The sequence below is a fragment of the Eretmochelys imbricata genome, unplaced genomic scaffold, assembly GCF_965152235.1.
Source record: "Eretmochelys imbricata isolate rEreImb1 unplaced genomic scaffold, rEreImb1.hap1 Scaffold_38, whole genome shotgun sequence".
Classification (NCBI taxonomy): domain Eukaryota; kingdom Metazoa; phylum Chordata; order Testudines; family Cheloniidae; genus Eretmochelys; species Eretmochelys imbricata.
The window spans coordinates 173,123-192,507 of NW_027554350.1; the positions used below are offsets into that span (position 1 = coordinate 173,123).

Genomic DNA, 19,385 nt, shown 5'->3' on the forward strand with positions numbered 1-19,385 from the left:
CGAACTCGAGGCACCGGGCTGGAGCGCGAAACATTTACACAGACCTGAGCTGGGCATGGAACCCAGGAGTCCTGGCCCCCAGCCCCCCCGGCTCTAACTCACTATGCAGTGCCACCGGCGGGGGACGAGCTGGCTGGGGGGGAGGGGACACGGGTCAAGGGGGCGCACACAGCCCGAGAGACACTCAGAGCCCTGAAGCAAGAACAGGTTTTATTTGATATCTTTACAGTTTATTTGGTTCAGTGACCACCCCCCCCCCCGTACCTTAGCACCCCCCCCAAAGTTATACTCAGAAGAGCCAGCTGGGGTGGGCATAGTGCCCCCCCACCCCCACTTCTCCCTTCCCAGATTCCATGAATCCACCATCCGTCATACCCACAAACAGCTCTCCCTTGGGGGGGGGGGGAAATTCAGCCTTTGGCTTTCGGGGGGGGGCACATTTAAACCCAGATCTTCCCCCTCCATGTCACCCCCCCCAAACACCTCGTTAAAAAGCAGAATTGTCAAAATTCTGAAAATATTTTTTTTAAAAAAGCCAAAAAACCTCACTGAAAGCTGGGGGGCAGGCAGAGAATGGGGGGACAGAGAACTGGGGGGGTGTGGCAGGCAGAGAACGGGGGGGCATGGAGGAGTCTATGTGGGGACACCTCCCCCCCAGAAATTCTCCGGGGAATTTCTACCTGCTTTTTAAAAGCAATGGAAGCCCCTGGAAAAAGCCCTATCTGGGGCGGACCCGTACGGTACAAGGGAATTAGGGGGCTCATCCCCCACCCCACCTGCCCCCCCTTTTTTTTGGTTCCAATGATTCTGTGCCAGCCCAGCTGCCATGTTGGCACAAACCAACCACTGTGCCCCCCGCTCCCCCCTCCAGGTTCTAGGGCCCCCCCCATAAATCATATATATAAAAATATCCCAGCAAAAGTAAAAAATAGCTCTCTCTATAAAAGCAGCTCTCGGGGGTCGGCCCCTAAGGCACATGGCAGGGGATGGGGGGCAGTGGAATGTAACCCCCCTGGAAATACTCATCTCAGGGGGTGGGAAAAACCTTGCAGCCGCAGCGCCGCCTGCTGGCTGACCCCGCAAACCGCACTGGCCAGCTCAGCAGCCCCGGGGCAGAGAACGGGACGGGGGCCGTTCCCCTCTGGGGGCCACTGGCCCCTGATGGCTCGGGGGGTGGGACACGGGGCTTATGGACAGATTGGGGATGGAGGGGGACATGAGTTTGCTGGAAGGAATTGGGGGTGACCCCCCCCCCAGGGTGGCTGGCAGGGGAGGGGTGTCTCATCCCGGGGGGAGCCAGACTGGGATTTCAGAGCGGAGCAATTTGGGGCCAGGCCTGTGGGTGAGTCAGAGCCACCCAATATCCCCCCCAGGATCCCATCTCTATGGGATCGCCACAGCGCCTCCCATGGAATAGATGGACCCAGCTCCCTCCAGCATACGTCCCTGCCAGCAACCCCCCGCAGGAGACCCCGGCTGGGAGGGCAAAGACCGCCCGGCCTCTTCCTCCCTGGCGAGGGTCTGGAGAGAGAAAACAGCAGGGAGCAGGGTTAGAACCCCAAAGTCAACGCAGAGCCCCGGGGCCAGGCCTGAGGGCTGGGGAGAGCCCCCCGCGGGGCCCCCTGCCCCACACCCCCCACGGGCCTCCCAGCGCTGGGCCTGAGGGCTGGGGAGAGCCCCCCGCGGGGCCCCCTGCCCCACACCCCCCACGGGCCTCCCAGCGCTGGGCCTGAGGGCTGGGGAGAGCCCCCCGCGGGGCCCCCTGCCCCACACCCCCCACGGGCCTCCCAGCGCTGGGCCTGAGGGCTGGGGAGAGCCCCCCGCGGGGCCCCCTGCCCCACACCCCCCACGGGCCTCCCAGCGCTGGGTCTGAGGGCTGGGGAGAGCCCCCCGCGGGGCCCCCCGGCCCACACCCCCCACGGGCCTCCCAGCGCTGGGCCTGAGGGCTGGGGAGAGCCCCCCACGGGGCCCCCTGCCCCACACGGGCCTCCCAGCGCTGGGCCTGAGGGCTGGGGAGAGTCCCCCACGGGGCCCCCTGCCCCACACCCCCCACGGGCCTCCCAGCGCTGGGCCTGAGGGCTGGGGAGAGCCCCCCACGGGGCCCCCTGCCTCACCTGTGGCAGCGGCTGCCCCTCATGTGAAGCGGGGCGAGGGGGGGCAGCTGCATTTGGCCAGGAGCTGCTGCAGCTGGGAATAGTCGTCTTCCATGTCCTGGGGGGCCGGAGGGAGCATGACTCAGGGGTGAAACGAAGAGTGGAGACATCCTTGCAGCCCCTCCCACTGACCCCCCCAGCCCCATCTCCCCTCAAACTGCCCCACTGACCCCCCCAGCCCCATCTCCCCTCAACCCTCCCCCACTGATCCCCCAGCCCCCCTCAAACCACCCCACTGACCCCCCAGCCCCCCATCTCCCCAACACTGACCCCCAGCTCCCCAGCTCCCCTCAACCCTCCCCCACTGACCCCCAGCCCCCATCTCCCCCGACACTGACCCCCGCCTCCCTGGTTCCCCTCAGCTCGCCCCTCCCACACCTTCAGCCTGCGGACAACCTCCTCCAGGTGCTGACAGCTGCGCCGCACGTCCTCCGACTGCCGGGGCGTCAGCACAAGGGGGGAGCCGGGCCCCGCCCCGCCTGGGCACCGCGACCCCCAATCCAGTGAGCTGGGGCCATTCGGGGCCCCCCCTGCAGGAGACCAACGGAGTCGGGTCAGTCTGGCTTTCCCAACATGCCCCTCTCCTCCATTTCCCACCAGCCCCGGCTCCCATTGCCCCCTGTGACGAAGCGGGATGGTTCTTAATGTTTCCTCTGAATAGTGTGGGGGTGCCTCAGTTTCCCCTAGGCACTTCTTAAGTCTCTAGGGGGTGGGGTAAGGGTGTATGATCGTTGCAGAGCCCTAGAGGGCAGGTGTGTGCAGGGGTCCGGACACAGAGAATGGCCGACACCCTGTTTCCTGGCCACTGATCCCCTGGGCCTTCCCCCCTGCAAGGTGAGAGCTAAAGGGCTGGAGAACAAAGGAATCCGGTGACCTCCTGGCCCGGGAAAGGGACAAAGCCCAGAGGAGGAGGGGCTGGGGGGAGTTTCAGTTGGGGGCTGGCTGGAGACGTGGAGTGAAGGGCAGACTGGGTTGTCTGGCTCACTGCCCCCCAAAATGGACCCAGCTGAGGGGTCCTGTTCTCTGCACCTGCAAGCTCTGTGTTAGACCATGTTCCTGTCTCCTAATAAACCTCTGTTTTACTGGCTGGCTGAGAGTCCCGTCTGACTGCGGAGTTGGGGGGCAGGACCCTCTGGCCCCCCCAGAACCCCGCCTGAGCAGACTGGCTGTGGGAAGCGCAGGGAGGGGCAGAGGAGGCTGAATGCTCCGAGGTCAGACCCAGGAAGGTGGAGCCGGGGGAGCTGTGTGTCCTGCAGACAGGCTGCTCCCCGAGAGGAGACTCCCCCAGAGTCCTGCCTGGCTTCGTGGGGAGCAGTTCCAGAGCATCGCCCAGGGACCCCGTGACAGCCCCCATTTCCCAGCACGCCCCTCTCCTCCCCCATTTCCCACCAGCCCCTGCTCCCATCGCCTCCTCCCTCCGTTTCCCAGCATCCTGTTCTCATACCTGGCGCCCCCCCCTCGCTCTCGGCACCATCACCCGCATCCCGTTCCTTGTCCTCGTCTCTGGTGCCCCTGTTCTCCGGCGCCTGGTGCCAGCCGTCCTCGGGGGAGCTGGGGTCCCCATCTTCCGGCAGGGGGGACCCCCCGACCAGCAGCCTCTTCAGCTCAGACACTGGGGGGGGAGGGTCAGATGGGGGGATTCTCTCCAGAGGTCCCACCCAGGCCCCCTGACCCAACAGGATCCAGCCCAACTTAGGGGTCAGACCCTAGCCCCAGGGGTCAGGCAGCTCATCCCAAATCCCCCCCCCCCGCAGGGAGTGGGACAGAGGGGTCAGCAGGGGGACAGGTTGGGGGGTCTCACCTCTCTCTAGTGCAGCGGCTGCCAGCCCCCCGTCCCCGGCCGCCCGGGGCTTCTGCAGAGCCAGCAGCTCCGCCAGGATCCGCTCCGAGTCCTTCTCCGGCTTCTCCGGGCCGCGCTCCTCGAACTCCATCCCCTCCAGCGCCCCCTCCTTCTCCCGCTCTGGGGGGCAGGGAACAGTCAGCCCCCCCTTGGTGCCACCACGCCACCCAGGAGTCCTGACCCCCCCTCGGCGCCACCACAGAACCCCGGAGTCCTGATCCCCACCACCACACAGCTGTCCCATCCCCCCACCAGCCCAGGTACCCCTTGGCCCCACAAGCCCCCGGCCCCCCGCCTTGGCCGGGGGTGTGTGAGGGGCACATGACGGCTTCCTCCCAGGCCGGGGCAATGGGTGCTGCGGATTATCCCGCTCCCCCTCAGCCCCCCGCTCACCGTCCGAATGCAGCGTCTCCCTGGGAGAGTTCCCGTTCTCCGAGCTGCTCAGCAGCCGCTCCCGGTCACTGCGGGGGGGGGCCGTGTCAGCAAAGAAAGGAAGAACAGCCAGCCCCCCCCAAAACCCCCACATCCCATCCCCCAACACCCTCCAGAGTCAGGGGTGAGCTCCAAAGTCCGGCCGCATCCTGTCCCGCCTCCGTAACTCCCCATATAACCGCCCCCCGCCCCAGCCCAGAGCCAGCCGCATCCCAGCGCTGGGTGAGGGGCCCCGTATGACCGACTCCAGTGCCCCACCCCAGAGCCAGCCGCATCCGATTGCTGGCCCCCAGCCCCGCCCCAGAGGGGCCGCGCTCCAGCCCCACACGCCCGCTGCGCTCACTAGCTGGGGCTGTGTGGGGCTGACAGACTCGGGGCAGCACGACGCGGTTTCTGGCGATTGGACCCAGGCAGCTTCAGAGACCCGGCCGTCTCGTTGATCAAGTCGCACCAGCTAGGGACCGGAGAGGGGAGAAACTCAGCTGGGGCCCCTCACTCCCGCCCCACAGACCCTGCCAGCCCGGCCTTGGTCCCCCCCAGCCCCGTCGGTGCCCCTCACTCCCGCCCCGCAGCCCCTGCCAGCCCGGTCCAGGTCCCCCCCCCAGCCCCACCGGTGCCCCTCACTCCCGCCCCGCAGCCCCTGCCAGCCCGGCCTTGGTCCCCCCCAGCCCCGTCGGTGCCCCTCACTCCCGCCCCACAGACCCTGCCAGCCCGGCCTTGGTCCCCCCCAGCCCCATCGGTGCCCCTCACTCCCGCCCCACAGACCCTGCCAGCCCGGCCTTGGTCCCCCCCAGCCCCGCCGGTGCCCCTCACTCCCGCCCCGCAGCCCCTGCCAGCCCGGTCCAGGTCCCCCCCCCAGCCCCACCGGTGCCCCTCACTCCCGCCCCGCAGCCCCTGCCAGCCCGGTCCAGGTCCCCCCCCAGCCCCGCCGGTGCCCCTCACTCCTGACCCGCAGCCCCCTGCCAGCCCGGTGCAGGTCCCCCCCCCAGCCCCACCGGTGCCCCTCACTCCCGCCCCGCAGCCCCCTGCCAGCCCGGCCCAGGTCCCCCCCCCAGCCCCACCGGTGCCCCTCACTCCCGCCCCGCAGCCCTGCCCCCAGGTCTCACTTCTTTCTCTCCGACACCGTCTGGGCCACCAGCTCGTAGATTTGGGCTCCGTTCTCCCAGCTGAAGATGACGTAAAAGGCCTTGCGGTCTGGTGGGGGAGGTGCCAATCAGAGGGGGGCTCCCCAGTGCCCCCCCCAGGTTCACAGACCCCGCCTGTCCCAGTTAGGCCCCCTCCCCCCCAGGCTCCACCCAGTGCCCCCCCCACCTGCTCAGGCTGCCTGCAGGGTGGGAGGCACTGGACATCCCAGAATGCACTGGGGCAGCCCCCCGCCTCCGGAGCGATTGGCTCCAGCTCAGCAAGGGGCCCCCCCACACACACACACAGCTGGGGCATCGCAGTAGGGGGGCAGGGAGCCTCCAGGCTGCCCCCCAGTGCCCCCCTGAATGCTCCAGGCTGCCCCCCCAGAGGCCCCCCAACCTCCTAGGCTGCCCCCCAGAACACCCCAGCTGCTGACCTGTGGCCACGTCGCGGGTCATGGCGGAGCTGAGTTTGATGATGGGGCTCAGCACCTGGCGGGTCTCGGGCGTGGGGCCGGGGGGCCGGCTGTGACAGCGAAGAACCAGCCGCTCCTCCTGCCGCTGCAGCAGCACCAGGATGTCGTCCAGGAGCAGCACGTGCACGTCTGGGGGGGCAGGGGGGCCTCAGCAGGGGAGACGCTTCCCAGCCCCCGGAGCCCCCAATCCACCTCCCGAACCCCGCACCCCTCCCAGCCCCATGTGCCTCCTGCTCCCAGTGTACTCACACCCCCAGCTCCCCCAGTCCCGCCCCTCACGGCCCCCCAGCCGCGCGCCCCACACTTCCCTGCCCCCCTGACCCCCATCACTCACCCACAGCCTTGTCCTTACTGACGCGCCAGGTCAGGTCCCCCTCGTGCACCAGGTTCCGCTTGGTGATATCCGTGTTCTGGGGGCGGCGGCAGTTAGATGGGAACTGACCCCCCGATCCCACAGCCAGCCCCCACCTCCTCGTGCTGCCCGCCCCCACAGCCAGTTCCCCCCACCCCAATGCCCACCCGGGCGAGGCCCCACCTTGAACTCGCTGAGCAGCGGGTCCGTGCTCTGCTTGAGGCTGGAGAGATCCAGGCGCTTCTGATAGTCCTTCAGCTTCTGCAGGGGGCAGAGGGGGGTTAAGGCCGGCCGGGCAGACAGGGTCGGGGGGCGTTAAGGCCGGCCGGGGACGTGGAGGGCGTTAAGGCCGGCCAGGGACGTGGAGGGCGTTAAGGCCGGCCGGGGACGTGGAGGGCGTTAAGGCCGGCCGGGGACGTGGAGGGCGTTAAGGCCGGCCGGGGACGTGGAGGGCATGGACAGACAGACGGCGGGAGCAGCTCACCATGAGGTTTTCCATTTCCCGCACCTCCTGGTTGACGTGGTTGAGGATCTGTCGACAGCACTCGGCCGCCCGCTGCACCTTTCCCCGCTCCTTCTCCTCTTCTGGAGGGACAGGGTGGGTCAGTCAGTGGCCCCAGCCACCGCCTCTTCCTCTCCCCAGCTCTCCCCACCCTATGGCACCTCCTGCCCCGTCTTCTCCCCGCCCCGGCCCTCACCCGTGTACTTGGCGATGTTCTCCAGCAGCAGCGGGTACTTGGTGAGTCGCTGCATCTCGATGGGGATAATGTCCTTCAGCTGCAGCCGCCGGCACCGGGCCTGGCTCTCCGCCTCCTGCGGGGACAGGCCGCTGGGATGGGGCGGCTGGGGGCAGGGCAGGCCAGGGGCGTGCAGGGCCGGGGAGCCGGAGGCGGGAGCGTGACAAAGTGGGGATTTCCCTTGTTATGTTGTATGTGTGCCTAAGGGAGTCTGACTGTTTTGCATGAAGGCGGTGTGCGCCTCAGTTTCCCTGTGTATTGCACCAATGTCTGGGTGGTGGGAATAAGGGGCTGTGACCTTTGTGGGAGCTGCTCCAGCTGCCTGCAGGGATGCTGTGGCCGCCACTTCCCCACCTGAGACCCAGGAGGGGGATGCGACCAGGTGACTCTGGCCCGGGAAGTGAGACAAAGGCCGGAGGAGGAGCAACCGGCCGGGCAGGAGCCAGGCAGCTGCAAGCAAGTTGGTCTCGGCTGGCTTGGGGCGCAGGGAGAGGACCAGAGCCCTGGCTCTGGACTTCCCTCCCCTCAAGGTGACTGGCTGAAGGTCACTGATTTCTGTGCTAACAAGCTCTGCCCTACGCTGTGTACCTGTTGACTAATAAACCTTCTGGTTTCCCGGCTGGCTGAGAGTCCCATCTGACTGCGGAGTTGGGGGGCAGGACCCTCTGGCTTCCCCAGGACCCCGCCTGGGCGGACTAGCTGGGGGAAGCGCCCGGAGGGGCAGAGGATGCTGAATGCTCCGGGGTCAGACCCAGGAAGGTGGAAGCCGGGTGAGCTGTGTGTCCTGCAAACAGGCTGCTCCCCGAGAGGAGACTTCCCCAGAATCCTGCCGGGCTTCGTGGGGAGCAGGTCCCGAGCGTCGCCCGGGGACCCCAGGACAGGGAGCGGGGCAGGCTGGGGGGCCCGGGGGATGCAGGCCGGGGGCCCCGGTACCTGGATGAACTGGCTGAAGCGTGTCTCTTTGCGCTGCTTGGCCTTGAGCTGCTCCAGCGCGAAGGATTGCCGGCTGCAGAACCGGGCCGAGAGCTTCTGGAACCAGCCGCCCTCGGTACCGTCAAACTGGGGGGGCGGAGGGGGGAGCGTTCACCTGCCTGTGGCTCTGCCCCCCCCACTGCCCCAGCCCCCCGCCTGCCCCCATCCCAGGGTCCCTGCATTCCCCCACCCCCCGTCCCTGGGCTCCCCGTCCCCACCCGTCCTGGGGCCTCCCATCCAGCGTCCACCCTAGCCCCCCACCCCTTGGACTCCCTCCCCCCGGCTTACTAGCCCCCCCGTACCCGGGCCAGCAGCACATCCCCAATCTCGGCAATGATGCAGTCACTCTCGTCCCGAAGCTTCTTCAGGTTCTCGAGGAACTTGGCTGGAGGGGAGCAGTCAAAGCCAGTCAGCGCCCCCCAGCCCATGCTCCCTGCCCCCTCCCCTGGCCATGTGTGACGAAGTGGGGAAGTTTCTTGTTTTTCCCTGTTTCCTATGGGGGATTTTCTTGTTTTCCCAGCGGTTTCCATGCAGAGGGGGTGGGACTCAGTTTCCCTGGGTGCTGCGGGTTTAACGAGGGGAGGGGAGAGGGAGTTTGTGGGGACACAGGGCCAGCGAGGGAACTTGGGGCCCCGGCCAATGGCCTGGAGAAAGGAGACCCCAGCGACTGGGGACCGGGAGGCCCAGCTCGGGAGTCGCAGCCGGGTCTGGCCAGTGGGAGGACAAGGGGCTGCGGGGACCCCGATGACCGGAGCAGCCAGGTCCAGCCAGAGCGGCCAGAGGACAGAAGAGGGGAGAGGGGGCCCAGGTGACCCTGTTTACCGGGAGAGGAGACAATGGACAGAGGGGGGGCTTGGGGCCGGTGATAGCAGATGCCCAGCAGGGAAGCAGGGGGGCTCGGGGCTGGAGGGAGGGGGCAGGCAGAGTCCCCCTGGATGCAGGGGAGACTGGGCTGGGGGAGGCCAGGCTGAGGCCGGAGAGTTTCCTGTGCTGGGTTCAGATGCTCAGTAAACCCCCCTGTGTTACCCCGGCTGAGAGTTGCCCCCGGACTAGAGAACGGGCCGGGGGGGCAGCAATCCCCATGGGAGTGGAGGCCCCGGGGGTCCGGAGCGAGGGGTCTCCCTGAGGGGCCCACGGCAGAGACAGGCGTGCTGAGGCTCCGAGAGGTGCGGCTCCAGGAGGTGGAGGGGCTGGACCCCCCCGAGAGAGTGGCCCCCCGAGAAGGGCTGTCGCGCTGAAGGGGGCTCCCCCCATGGACCGCACGGGGCCAAGAGTGGGCACAACCTGGGAGTCTGTGACCCCCGCCCTTCCCCCCAGCGCCCCTGCCTGTGACCCCCAGCCCCTCTGTACATGTCCCCCCAAAGCCGCCCCACTCACTGTGTTCGTCCGTCATTTCCTCCAGGCTGGGGAAGATGTTGGTCAGTTCGGCCTCCAGGAAGAAACCTTCGCTGAGCAGCGGCTGGTAGAAAAGCTCAGCAGGACCCGCAGCATCCGCACGTGGGCGTGTTCGGTGAGGAACAGCTCTGGGGGGGCAGGGCGGGGTCAGGGGCCTCTCGCTCCACCTCCCCTGAGGGAGGCGTTGGAGGTTTGGGGCAGACTTGAGGGGTTGTGGGGGTCTCCACCCCACCTACCACTGGTGGTGGTCTGGGGGGCTTGTGGGAGGCTGGGCAGTTGTTGGGGGTCTGTGTAGGGAAGCTGGGGGGCCATGGGCAGTAGTTGGGGGACAGGAGCAGAAGTAGGGGGGCAGGGGTGGGTGTTGGGGAAGGAGCCGGAGTGGCAGGGGCAGGAAGCGGGGGGAGGAGTCGGGGGGCTGAGGGCGGGAGCCGAGGGGGCAGCGGGGGAGGAGTCGGGGGACCGGCGGCGGGAGTCGGGGGGCAGGAGCCGGGGGGGGTGGAGTTGGGGGGGGCCGAGGTTGACCGCCGGGGGGGCAGGGGCAGGAAGTGGGGAGGGAGGAGTCGGGTGGCCGGGGGCGGGAGCCGGGGGGGGTGGAGTTGTGGGGGCCGAGGGGGGGAGCCGGGGGGGCAGGGGCAGGAAGCGGGGGGGGGGAGTCGGGGGCAGGAAGCGGGGGGGGGAGTCGGGGGGCCGGGGCCAGGAAGCAGGGGGGGCAATCGGGGGGCAGGAAGCGGGGGGAGGAGTCGGGGCCAGGAGCAGGAAGCGGGGAGGGGCAGTCAGGGGGCAGGAAGCGGGGGGGAGTCGGGGGGCTGGGGCCAGGGGCAAGAAGCAGGGGGGGCAGTCGGGGGGCAGGAAGCGGGGGGGAGTCGGGGGGCCGGGGCCAGGGGCAAGAAGCAGGGGGGGCAGTCGGGGGGCAGGAAGCGGGGGGGAGTCGGGGGGCCGGGGCCAGGGGCAGGAAGCAGGGGGGGCAGTCAGCGGGGGGAGGAGTCGGGGGGCAGTCAGCGGGGGGAGGAGTCGGGGGGCCGGAGCCAGGGGCAGGAAGCAGGGGGGCAGTCGGGGGGCAGGAAGCGGTGGGGAGTCAGGGGGCCGGGGCCAGGAGCAGGAAGCAGGGGGGGCAGTCGGGGGCAGGAAGTGGGGGGGAGTCGGGGACAGGGGCAGGAAGCAGGGGGGCAGGAAGCGGGGGGGAGTCGGGGGGCAGGGGCCAGGAGCAGGAAGCAGGGGGGGCAATCGGGGGGCAGGAAGCGGGGGGAGGAGTCGGGGGGCCGGAGCCAGGGCAGGAAGCAGGGCGGGAGTCGGGGGGCCGGGGCCAGGGGCAGGAAGCAGGGGGGGCAGTCAGGGGACCAGGGCCAGGGGCAGGCAGCGGGGGGAGGAGTCGGGGGGCAGCAGCGGGGGGAGGAGTCGGGGGGCAGGAGTCGGGGGGCCGGAGCCAGGGGCAGGAAGCAGGGGGGGCAGTCGGGGGGCAGGAAGCGGTGGGGAGTCAGGGGGCCGGGGCAGGAGCAGGAAGCAGGGGGGGCAGTCGGGGGGCAGGAAGCGGGGGGGAGTCGGGGGGCCGGGGCCAGGAGCAGGAAGCAGGGGGGGCAGGAAGCGGGGGGGAGTCGGGGGGCCGGGGCCAGGAGCAGGAAGCAGGGGGGGCAGTCGGGGGGCAGGAAGCGGGGGGGAGTCAGGGGACCGGGGCCAGGGGCAGTCAGCGGGGGGAGGAGTCGGGGGACAGGAAGCGGGGGCAGGAAGCGGGGGGGGCAGTCGGGGGGCAGGAAGCGGGGGGGGGCAGTCGGGGGGCAGGAAGCGGGGGGGGGCAGTCGGGGGACCGGGGCCAGGGGCAGGAAGCGGGGGGGGGCAGTCGGGGGGCAGGAAGCGGGGGGGCAGTCGGGGGCCGGGGCCAGGGGCAGGAAGCGGGGCGGGGAGTCGGGGGGCAGGAAGCGGGGGGGGGAGTCGGGGGGCAGTCGGGGGCGGGGCAGTCGGGGGGCAGGAAGCGGGGGGGCAGGAGCGGGGGGGGCAGTCGGGGGGCAGGAAGCGGGGGGCCGGGGCCAGGAGCAGGAAGCAGGGGGGGGCAGTCGGGGGCAGGAAGAGGCGGGGGAGTCGGGGGGCCGGGGCCAGGGGCAGGAAGCGGGGGGGGCAGTCGGGGGGCCGGGGCCAGGGGCAGAAGCGGGGGGGGGCAGTCGGGGGGCAGTGGGGGCGGGGCAGTCGGGGGGCAGGAAGCGGGGGGGCAGGAAGCGGGGGGGGGCAGTCGGGGGGCAGGAAGCGGGGGGCCGGGGCCAGGAGCAGGAAGCAGGGGGGGCAGTCGGGGGGCAGGAAGCGGGGGGGAGTCGGGGGGCCGGGGCCAGGGCAGGAAGCGGGGGGGGCAGTCGGGGGGCAGGAAGCGGGGGGGGGCAGTCGGGGGCCGGGGCCAGGGGCAGGAAGCGGGGGGGGCGGGTCGGCGGGGCAGTCGGGGCCGGGGCAGTCGGGGGGCAGGAAGCGGGGGGGCTGTCGGGGGCTGGGGCCAGGGGCAGGAAGCGGGGGGGGGCAGTCGGGGGCGGGGCCAGGGGCAGGAAGCGGGGGGGGGAGTCGGGGGGCAGTCGGGGGCCGGGGCAGTCGGGGGGCAGGAAGCGGGGGGGCTGTCGGGGGCCGGGGCCAGGGGCAGTCAGCGGGGGGAGGAGTCGGGGGGCAGGAAGCGGGGGGGGCAGTCGGGGGGCCAGGGGCAGGAAGCGGGGGGGCCGGCGTCTCTCCCCACCCACCGTTGATGACCTCTGCCGCTTGACTTCGCCTTTCTTCAGCCTGAGCGAGGGGCGTTGGGGGGGACCCGCTGGCGCCAGGTCGGCGGCTCCGGCTCCAGCTCCGAAACGCGCGGCTCAGTCTCCTCAGACTGGGGAGGCAGAAAGGACGGCGGGGGCTCCCCTCCCCCGGCCCCCCCGGGCTCCGGGCTGTGGGGAGAGGGGGGGTGAGAGCAGGGCAGGCTGCGCCCCCCCAAGCCCCTGCGCCCCTCAGCTCCCCCCACGTCCCCCCAGCCCCGCTGGCCTGGGGAGGGCGAGTCCGTGGGCTGGGGGCTCCCCGGCACCTACGTGCTGCCGCCAGGCCTCGGGCGCCCCGGCCCCAGCGGGGGTCTCTCCTGCAGCTCCCTGGCGCGGGCGGCCGCCTCGAGGTCCACGTCGCTGCGGGAACGCGGCTGCTTCCCCTTGGCCGAGCCGCGCAGCGAGCGCTTCCGCTCGGCCACACGCAGGCTCTCCGACCGGCCCAGCCTCCCCGGCAGCCTGCGGCGCGGGCAGCCACGGACCGGGCGACACGGACGGGGAGACACCACGGACGGGGAGACACGGACCGGGCCGGCCATGGACGGGGCAACACCACGGACCGGGCGACACGGACGGGGAGACACCACGGACGGGGAGACACGGACCGGGCCGGCCACGGACGGGGCAACACCACGGACCGGGCGACACGGACCGGGAGACACCACGACGGGGGGAGACACGGACCGGGCCGGCCACGGACGGGGCAACACCACGGACCGGGCGACACGGACCGGGTGACACCATGGATGGGGTGACACGGACCGGGCCAGCCACGGATGGGGCGACACCACAGACCGGGCGACACGGATGGGGAGACAGCACGGATGGGGTGACACGGACCGGGCCAGCCACGGACGGGGCGACACCACGGACCGGGCGACACGGACAGGGCGACACCACGGACCGGGCGACACGGACAGGGCGACACCACGGACCGGGCCAGCCACAGCCGTGGCAACACCACGGACCGGGCGACATGGACGGGGAGACACCACGGATGGGGTGACACGGACCAGGGCCAGCCACGGACGGGCGGACACCACGGACCGGGCGACACGGACGGGGAGACACCACGGATTGGGGTGACACGGACCGGGCCAGCCACGGACGGGGCGACACCACGGACCGGGCGACACGGACGGGGCGACACCACGGACCGGGCGACACGGACCGGCCACGGACAGGGGGGCACGGGACGCACCAACCTGGACGGAGGGGCCACGAGACCGGGGGGGGGCGTGGACGGGGAGCCCCAGATGAGGGGGGGAGAGGGAACCCACGACGCAACCAGACACGAAGGGGGAATCGTAACAACCACGGGAAGCAGAATCATCCAATCACAGAGGAGGAGAAGCCACAGAGGGTACAAATGGACCAATGGGAGAAGCGAGGGGGGTGGAACAGCCAATGGGAAGCAAGGATTGGAAGACAAGATCAGGCACAAGGTGTGAAAACCGGGGTGGCAGGGAGGGTTCATGCATCAGACCAGGGCCCCACAGCCATGCCTCCGGGAGGGGGTCGTGCTTCAGGGGGTGAGGCGGGGGGCTCAGTAGGGGGTGCTCTCCCTGGCACTAGTGGTGACCCATGCAGCCTAGTGGGCACTGTGGGGGGCAGCAGGGGGCGCTCTGGGGGTGCTCTCCTCAGCAGTCAGGGCTGGCCGCACTGCAGTGCTGGGGGGCTCAGCAGGGGGCGCTGTGGGGGGCAGTACGGGGTGCTCTCCCTGCCAGTCAGGACTGGCCCGATGCCCCAGCACAGCGCTAGGGGGAGCTGCTCTCCCCAGCAGTAGGGGGCGCTGTGGGGGGCAGTACGGGGTGCTCTCCCTGCCAGTCAGGGCTGGCCCGATGCCCCAGCGCAGCGCTAGGGGGAGCTGCTCTCCACAGCAGTAGGGGGCGCTGTGGGGGGCAGTACGGGGTGCTCTCCCTGCCAGTCAGGGCTGGCCCGATGCCCCAGCGCAGCGCTAGGGGGAGCTGGGGGGCTGCTCTCCCCAGCAGTAGGGGGCGCTGTGGGGGGCAGTAAGGGGTGCTCTCCCTGCCAGTCAGGGCTGGCCCGATGCCCCAGCTGTGGAGGGTGCTGGGGGGCCCGGCAAGGTAAGAACCGGGTACTTAGCTCAGCCCGTGGGTGTTTCTAAATTATTCTCCCCGCGGAACCAGCCTGTCCCACACACATGCAAATTGGGGGGCTTCAGGGGGGTCACCGACCTTTTCCATTTTCTAGGAAGAAAGAGCAGGAGAAGAGGAGCGTTAACCTAAGGGTGGGGGTGGGGCTGCCTGGCCCAGTAGGGACCCCCCCCCAATACAGACAGAGGCACTGTAACCACTAGACCCCACTTCCCCCTGAACCAGGGAGAGAACCCAGGAGTCCTGGCTCCCATCTCCCCTGCCTCAGCCAGCAGACCCCTGCCCTCCCATGGGGCCGGGCAGTAGCTGGGGAACTCCTGGGGTATTCAAGGGGCCAAGTGAGAACAGGAGCAGGGTCAAACCCCCCACCCCACCCCCCAACTCAGGGGAGTCGGCCCCCCAGTGAGGTCCCCGCGGGAGGGGCATGCAGGGGCAGGAGTGGAGAGTAGGGAGGGGGACAGACAGACAGACTGGGAGGGACTCCAGCGCACGGAGCTGGGGTGGGGGAGGCATCTCAGGGTGGCCCCCCCACCCCCGCAGGACTCACCTCTCGTTCTCAGCACTGTCCTCCGGGGGCTGCTCGCTGTGGGGGGCCTCCCCCGGCTCCACCGGATACTGGGCTCCAACCCTGTGGTGGGGAGGGTGGGGAGAGCAGGAGACAGGTGCTGGGGGGGGCCAATAGCACCTCCGCCATGCTGTAGCCCCTCCCCCTGGTCCCTTCCCCTTGGACCTTCCCCCAACCCCCCCATATGTCCGGTCCCTTGTCCCCCATGTCCTCCCCCAGCCCCTCCCCCACCTCTTACCCAGCTCCCCATCAGTCCCCTCCTCCGGAGGGGGGTTCACGGTCACAGAAACACCAGGGGGGTCAAGCCCTGGGGTCCCTGATGCGGCCCCCTTGGCCCGGCTCTCGCTGCGCTCCAGCAACTTGAGACCCTTCCGTTCCGGGGCCGCGGCCTTCTCCGCTGGGGGGAGACACGGGGGCAGGTCAGTCACTCAGAGACACCCCCCCAAATCAGCATGAACTGCTGATTTAACCACTAGCCCCGACTCCCCTCCCAGAGCCGAGGAGAGAACCCAGGAGTCCTGGCTCCCAGCCCCCTGCTCTAACCACTAGGCAGCTGAACTCCGCACGCAGCTGATGGGTGCTGATGCAGACGGGGTGGGCGGGGGAGCAACTGCATGCTGGGGTGCTGGGAGGTGCGGGGGGGGTCAGTGATTGACGGTTGGGGGTGACAGGGTTAGTATATTGGGGGGCAGCCCAGCCCCCTGCCCCCTGTCAGGAGGACACACACTGTTTGTGGGGAGAGTTAATGGCGTTAGAGGGGCAGGGGCCCAGGCTGGGGTGCCCCGGGGGGCCATGCATGGGGCCGGGGGGGCCGGTACCTTCACCCTCGGGGACTTTGCTTTGTCTGAACTCGGAATCTGCAAGAGAGAAGAGCGAAGGAGAGCGACAGGCTGAGGGGTAGAAATGGGGGCCCCCCGCAGAGACCCACAGCTCCTCTGGGACTAGCACCCTAGCAGGGCCCCCCCGGGCCCTGAGCCTCTGGGGAGCTGAGCGGGGGCCCAGGGCATGTCCTGGCTCATAGAGAGCGGGGTGCAGGCAGCTGGGGAGCGGAAGCAGAGCTGGGGACGAGGTGCCCCACAACATCCCAGAAGTAGGGCATTTTGGATGCGCTCAGAGCTTCAAATCTGGGGGCACACAGGCAGCCAGGAGGGCCGGGGGGGCACGGGGAGTCCGGGGGGCTGGGGGACAGGACAATCTGGGCTGGGAGACCCATGGGCACAGGGGAGACTTGGGGTCTGTGGAAGTCAGAGGACACAAGGGGCAGCAAGGGGAATGCTTCAGGGTGTCGGGAGGGGGCGGGGCCAGGGGCTCGGGGGGTGCAGAGAGGTCATTGGGGGAGGGACCCCGGCACTCCCACGTACTGTGCGACTCCCGCGGTTCCAGCGCGTGGCGTCCAACAGGCTGAACCCCTTCCTCGGCTTGGGGGGCTCCTCAGGCCTCCGGCTGCCCGAGATCTGCAGAGTTGGGGGGGAAAGGTGAGTCAATGGGTTAGAGAGCAGGGTTAGAGAGCAGGACTGACCCCCGATCCCCAAACTGACCCCCGCTACGCAGGTGACCACAGTGTGAGGACAGAAGGGACTAGGTGTGAGCCCCCTCCAGCCATGGAGAGAACCCAGGAGTCCTGGCTCCCAGCCCCACCCCCTCTTGCTCGAATCATCAGACCCCACCCCCCTCCCAGAGCCAGGGAGAATCATAGAATCATAGAATATCAGGGTTGGAAGGGACCCCTGAAGGTCATCTAGTCCAACCCCCTGCTCGAAGCAGGACCAATTCCCAGTTAAATCATCCTCAGCAGGGCTTTGTCAAGCCTGACACTTAAAAACTTCCAAGGAAGGAGATTCCACCACCTCCCTAGGCAACGCATTCCAGTGTTTCACCACCCTCTTAGTGAAAAAGTTTTTCCTAATATCCAACCTAAACCTCCCCCACTGCAACTTGAAAGAGAGAACCCAGGAGTCCTGGATCTCAGCCCCGCCACATCGCTCTAATCACCAGAACCCACCCCACTCCCAGAACCAGAGAGAGAACCCAGGAGTCCTGGCTCGTGCCCCCCCAACATCACCTTCTTGCGGAAGAAATTCCCTTTCGATTTCTTGCTCTCGCCCAGTTTGTTTTAACCCCCAGGTGCTTCATGTAGGTCACGATGGCGGCGAAAATCGCGGAGCTGGGGGGAGTGGGGTACATCAGTGGGTGTGTATGTGGGGGGGAGGCTGGTAGGGGGCGCCAGGGGGGGCTGTTCTGGGGGGGGTCGGGGCTCTATCTCAGACATCTTGGCTACACCCCAGTCAAATAGCTCAGTCTCCCCCCCAGATTTCCCATGGGGTGTCAGGGGCCCCCCAGGTGCTGCAGTGAGGGGCCGGGGGGAGGGTTGGGGGGGAGTCGAGCTGCAGAATCCAACATTGCTGCCCAAATACCAAAGGGGGTGAGAGGAACCTGTGATCCACCCCCCACACACACCATAACCCACATCCTGTGGGGGGGGGCAGGTTCAGCCCCGCGCCCCCCATCCAGAGACCCGGGTGCACGATGCCCCCACATTTGTTTTACCTTTTTTCCTCGTCGGCGGAGATCGTGGGCTGGAAAGAAACAGGGAAACATGAACCCAGGTGTCCGGGTCAATTACCGGCTCCGGAGACCCATCCTTACACCTGAGCCCCCGTCCAGTCCTGTGCTCTGTGCAGGGCAGCCCTTGCCCCCCCGCATAACCAGCCCCCCGCGTGCACCCCACATAACCAGCCCCTCGTGCGCCCCAACATAACCCCACCTGCTCCCCCTGCATAACCAGCCCTCCGTGCGCCCGCATAAACCGCCCCCCACCCAGAAGGAGCCCGGCACTCACTGGCTGGCCTCCCACATGGCGGCGTGGGGCGCTCACGCTGGGGCTGGCCGTGGGGCAGGGAAGCATGTTCCGCTTGCTCGGGAGAGTCGCTCGCTGCATGGCCGCGCCTGGCCGGGCCGGGGCCTTTGTCCAGCCCGGGGATGATGCAACAGTGGGGCGGGCGCGGGGGGGTGGGGGCAGGGGGGGGCAGCTGGTTCCCATCCACCCACATGGGTGCTCTGGCTCTAAGCCCGGAAATGTGGGGGGACCTGGGCAGGCTGGCGGAGGGGGGCTGGGGGCCGCGGTCCCAGGGGGGTTCCGGGGGCTGGGAGAGTCCGGGGGGGGGGTGTCACTCACTGCATCTCGTCCAGCCGGGCCAGCTCGGCCACCTGCTTCTCCTTGGCCTCGTGGATCCGCGATCCCGGTGTGATACGACTCAGCTCCGCAGCTCTGCTCGCCCGGCGTCATCCCCATCATCCGCTTCGACCTGGGGGCGGGCCCAGTGAAGCCACGGCCCAGCGCCCGCTCGCCCACCGCCCGGCCCCCCAATCAGCCGCCACGACCCGCCAGCGCGCCGCCTGCCCCCAAATCCAGCCCCCGCCGCACCGCACCGCCCGGCCCCCCAAATCCAGCCCGCCGCACCGCCACCGCCCGCCGCGGCCCCCCCAATCCAGCCCGCCGCCCGGCACCGCCCGGCCCCCCCAAATCCAGGCCCCCGCCCGCACCGCCCGCCCCCCCCTCAGCCGCCCGGCCCCAAATCAGCCCGGCAGCCCCCGCCCCAGCCCCCGCCCCAATCAGCCCCGCCGACCGCCCGGCCCCCCAATCCAGCCCCGCCGCCGCCCCCTCAGCCCCGCCCGCCCGCCCGCCCAATCCAGCCCCGCCGCACCGCCCGCCCCCCAAATCCAGCCCCCGCCGCACCGCCCGGCCCCCCCAATCCAGCCCCCGCCGCACACGCCCGGCCCCCCAATCCAGCCCCCGCCGCACCGCCCGGCCCCCCCAAATCCAGCCCCCGCCGCACCGCCCGGCCCCCCCAATCCAGCCCCCGCCCGCACCGCCCGGCCCCCCCAATCCAGCCCCGCCCGCACCGCCCGGCCCCCCAAATCCAGCCCCCGCCCGCACCGCCCGGCCCCCCCAAATCCAGCCCCCGCCGCACCGCGCCCGCCCCCCCAATCCAGCCCCCGCCGCCCGGCCCTCCCAAATCAGCCCCGCCCGCACCGCCCGGCCCCCCCAATCCAGCCCCCGCCGCACCGCCCGGCCCCCCCAATCCAGCCCCCGCCCGCACCGCCCGGCCCCCCCAATCCAGCCCCCGCCCGCACCGCCCGGCCCCCCCAATCCAGCCCCCGCCCGCACCGCCCGGCCCCCCCAATCCAGCCCCCGCCCGCACCGCCCGGCCCCCCCAAATCCAGCCCCCCCACCCCGCCACCGCCCGGCCCCCCCAAATCCAGCCCCCGCCGCACCGCCCGGCCCCTCCCAAATCCAGCCCCCGCCGCACCGCCCGGCCCCCCCAATCCAGCCCCGCCGCACCGCCCCGGCCCCGCCAAATCCAGCCCCCGCCGCACCCGCCCGGCCCCCCCAATCCAGCCCCCGCCGCACCGCCCGGCCCCCCAAATCCAGCCCCCCAAATCCAGCCCCCGCCGCACCA

The 19,385-nt window shown here is 70.0% G+C and overlaps 1 protein-coding gene across 1 annotated transcript; it reads right to left on the bottom strand.

The window, feature by feature from the left end:
* Window positions 1–238: 238 nt before the first annotated feature.
* On the bottom strand, window positions 239–18,217 carry LOC144258822 (rho guanine nucleotide exchange factor 1-like). Its single transcript, XM_077806941.1, is given in 25 exon segments — window positions 239–1,521; window positions 2,115–2,211; window positions 2,532–2,683; window positions 3,598–3,765; window positions 3,955–4,113; window positions 4,387–4,454; window positions 4,769–4,879; window positions 5,532–5,619; window positions 5,987–6,154; window positions 6,360–6,435; window positions 6,561–6,638; window positions 6,862–6,962; window positions 7,076–7,190; window positions 8,048–8,173; window positions 8,389–8,471; window positions 9,464–9,562; window positions 9,565–9,609; window positions 12,190–12,317; window positions 12,514–12,702; window positions 14,908–14,988; window positions 16,228–16,379; window positions 16,988–17,029; window positions 17,032–17,089; window positions 17,473–17,501; window positions 18,101–18,217. Coding segments are annotated over 24 exon segments (2,511 nt in total). The 3' UTR covers window positions 239–1,521; window positions 2,115–2,133.
* Window positions 18,218–19,385: the final 1,168 nt, after the last annotated feature.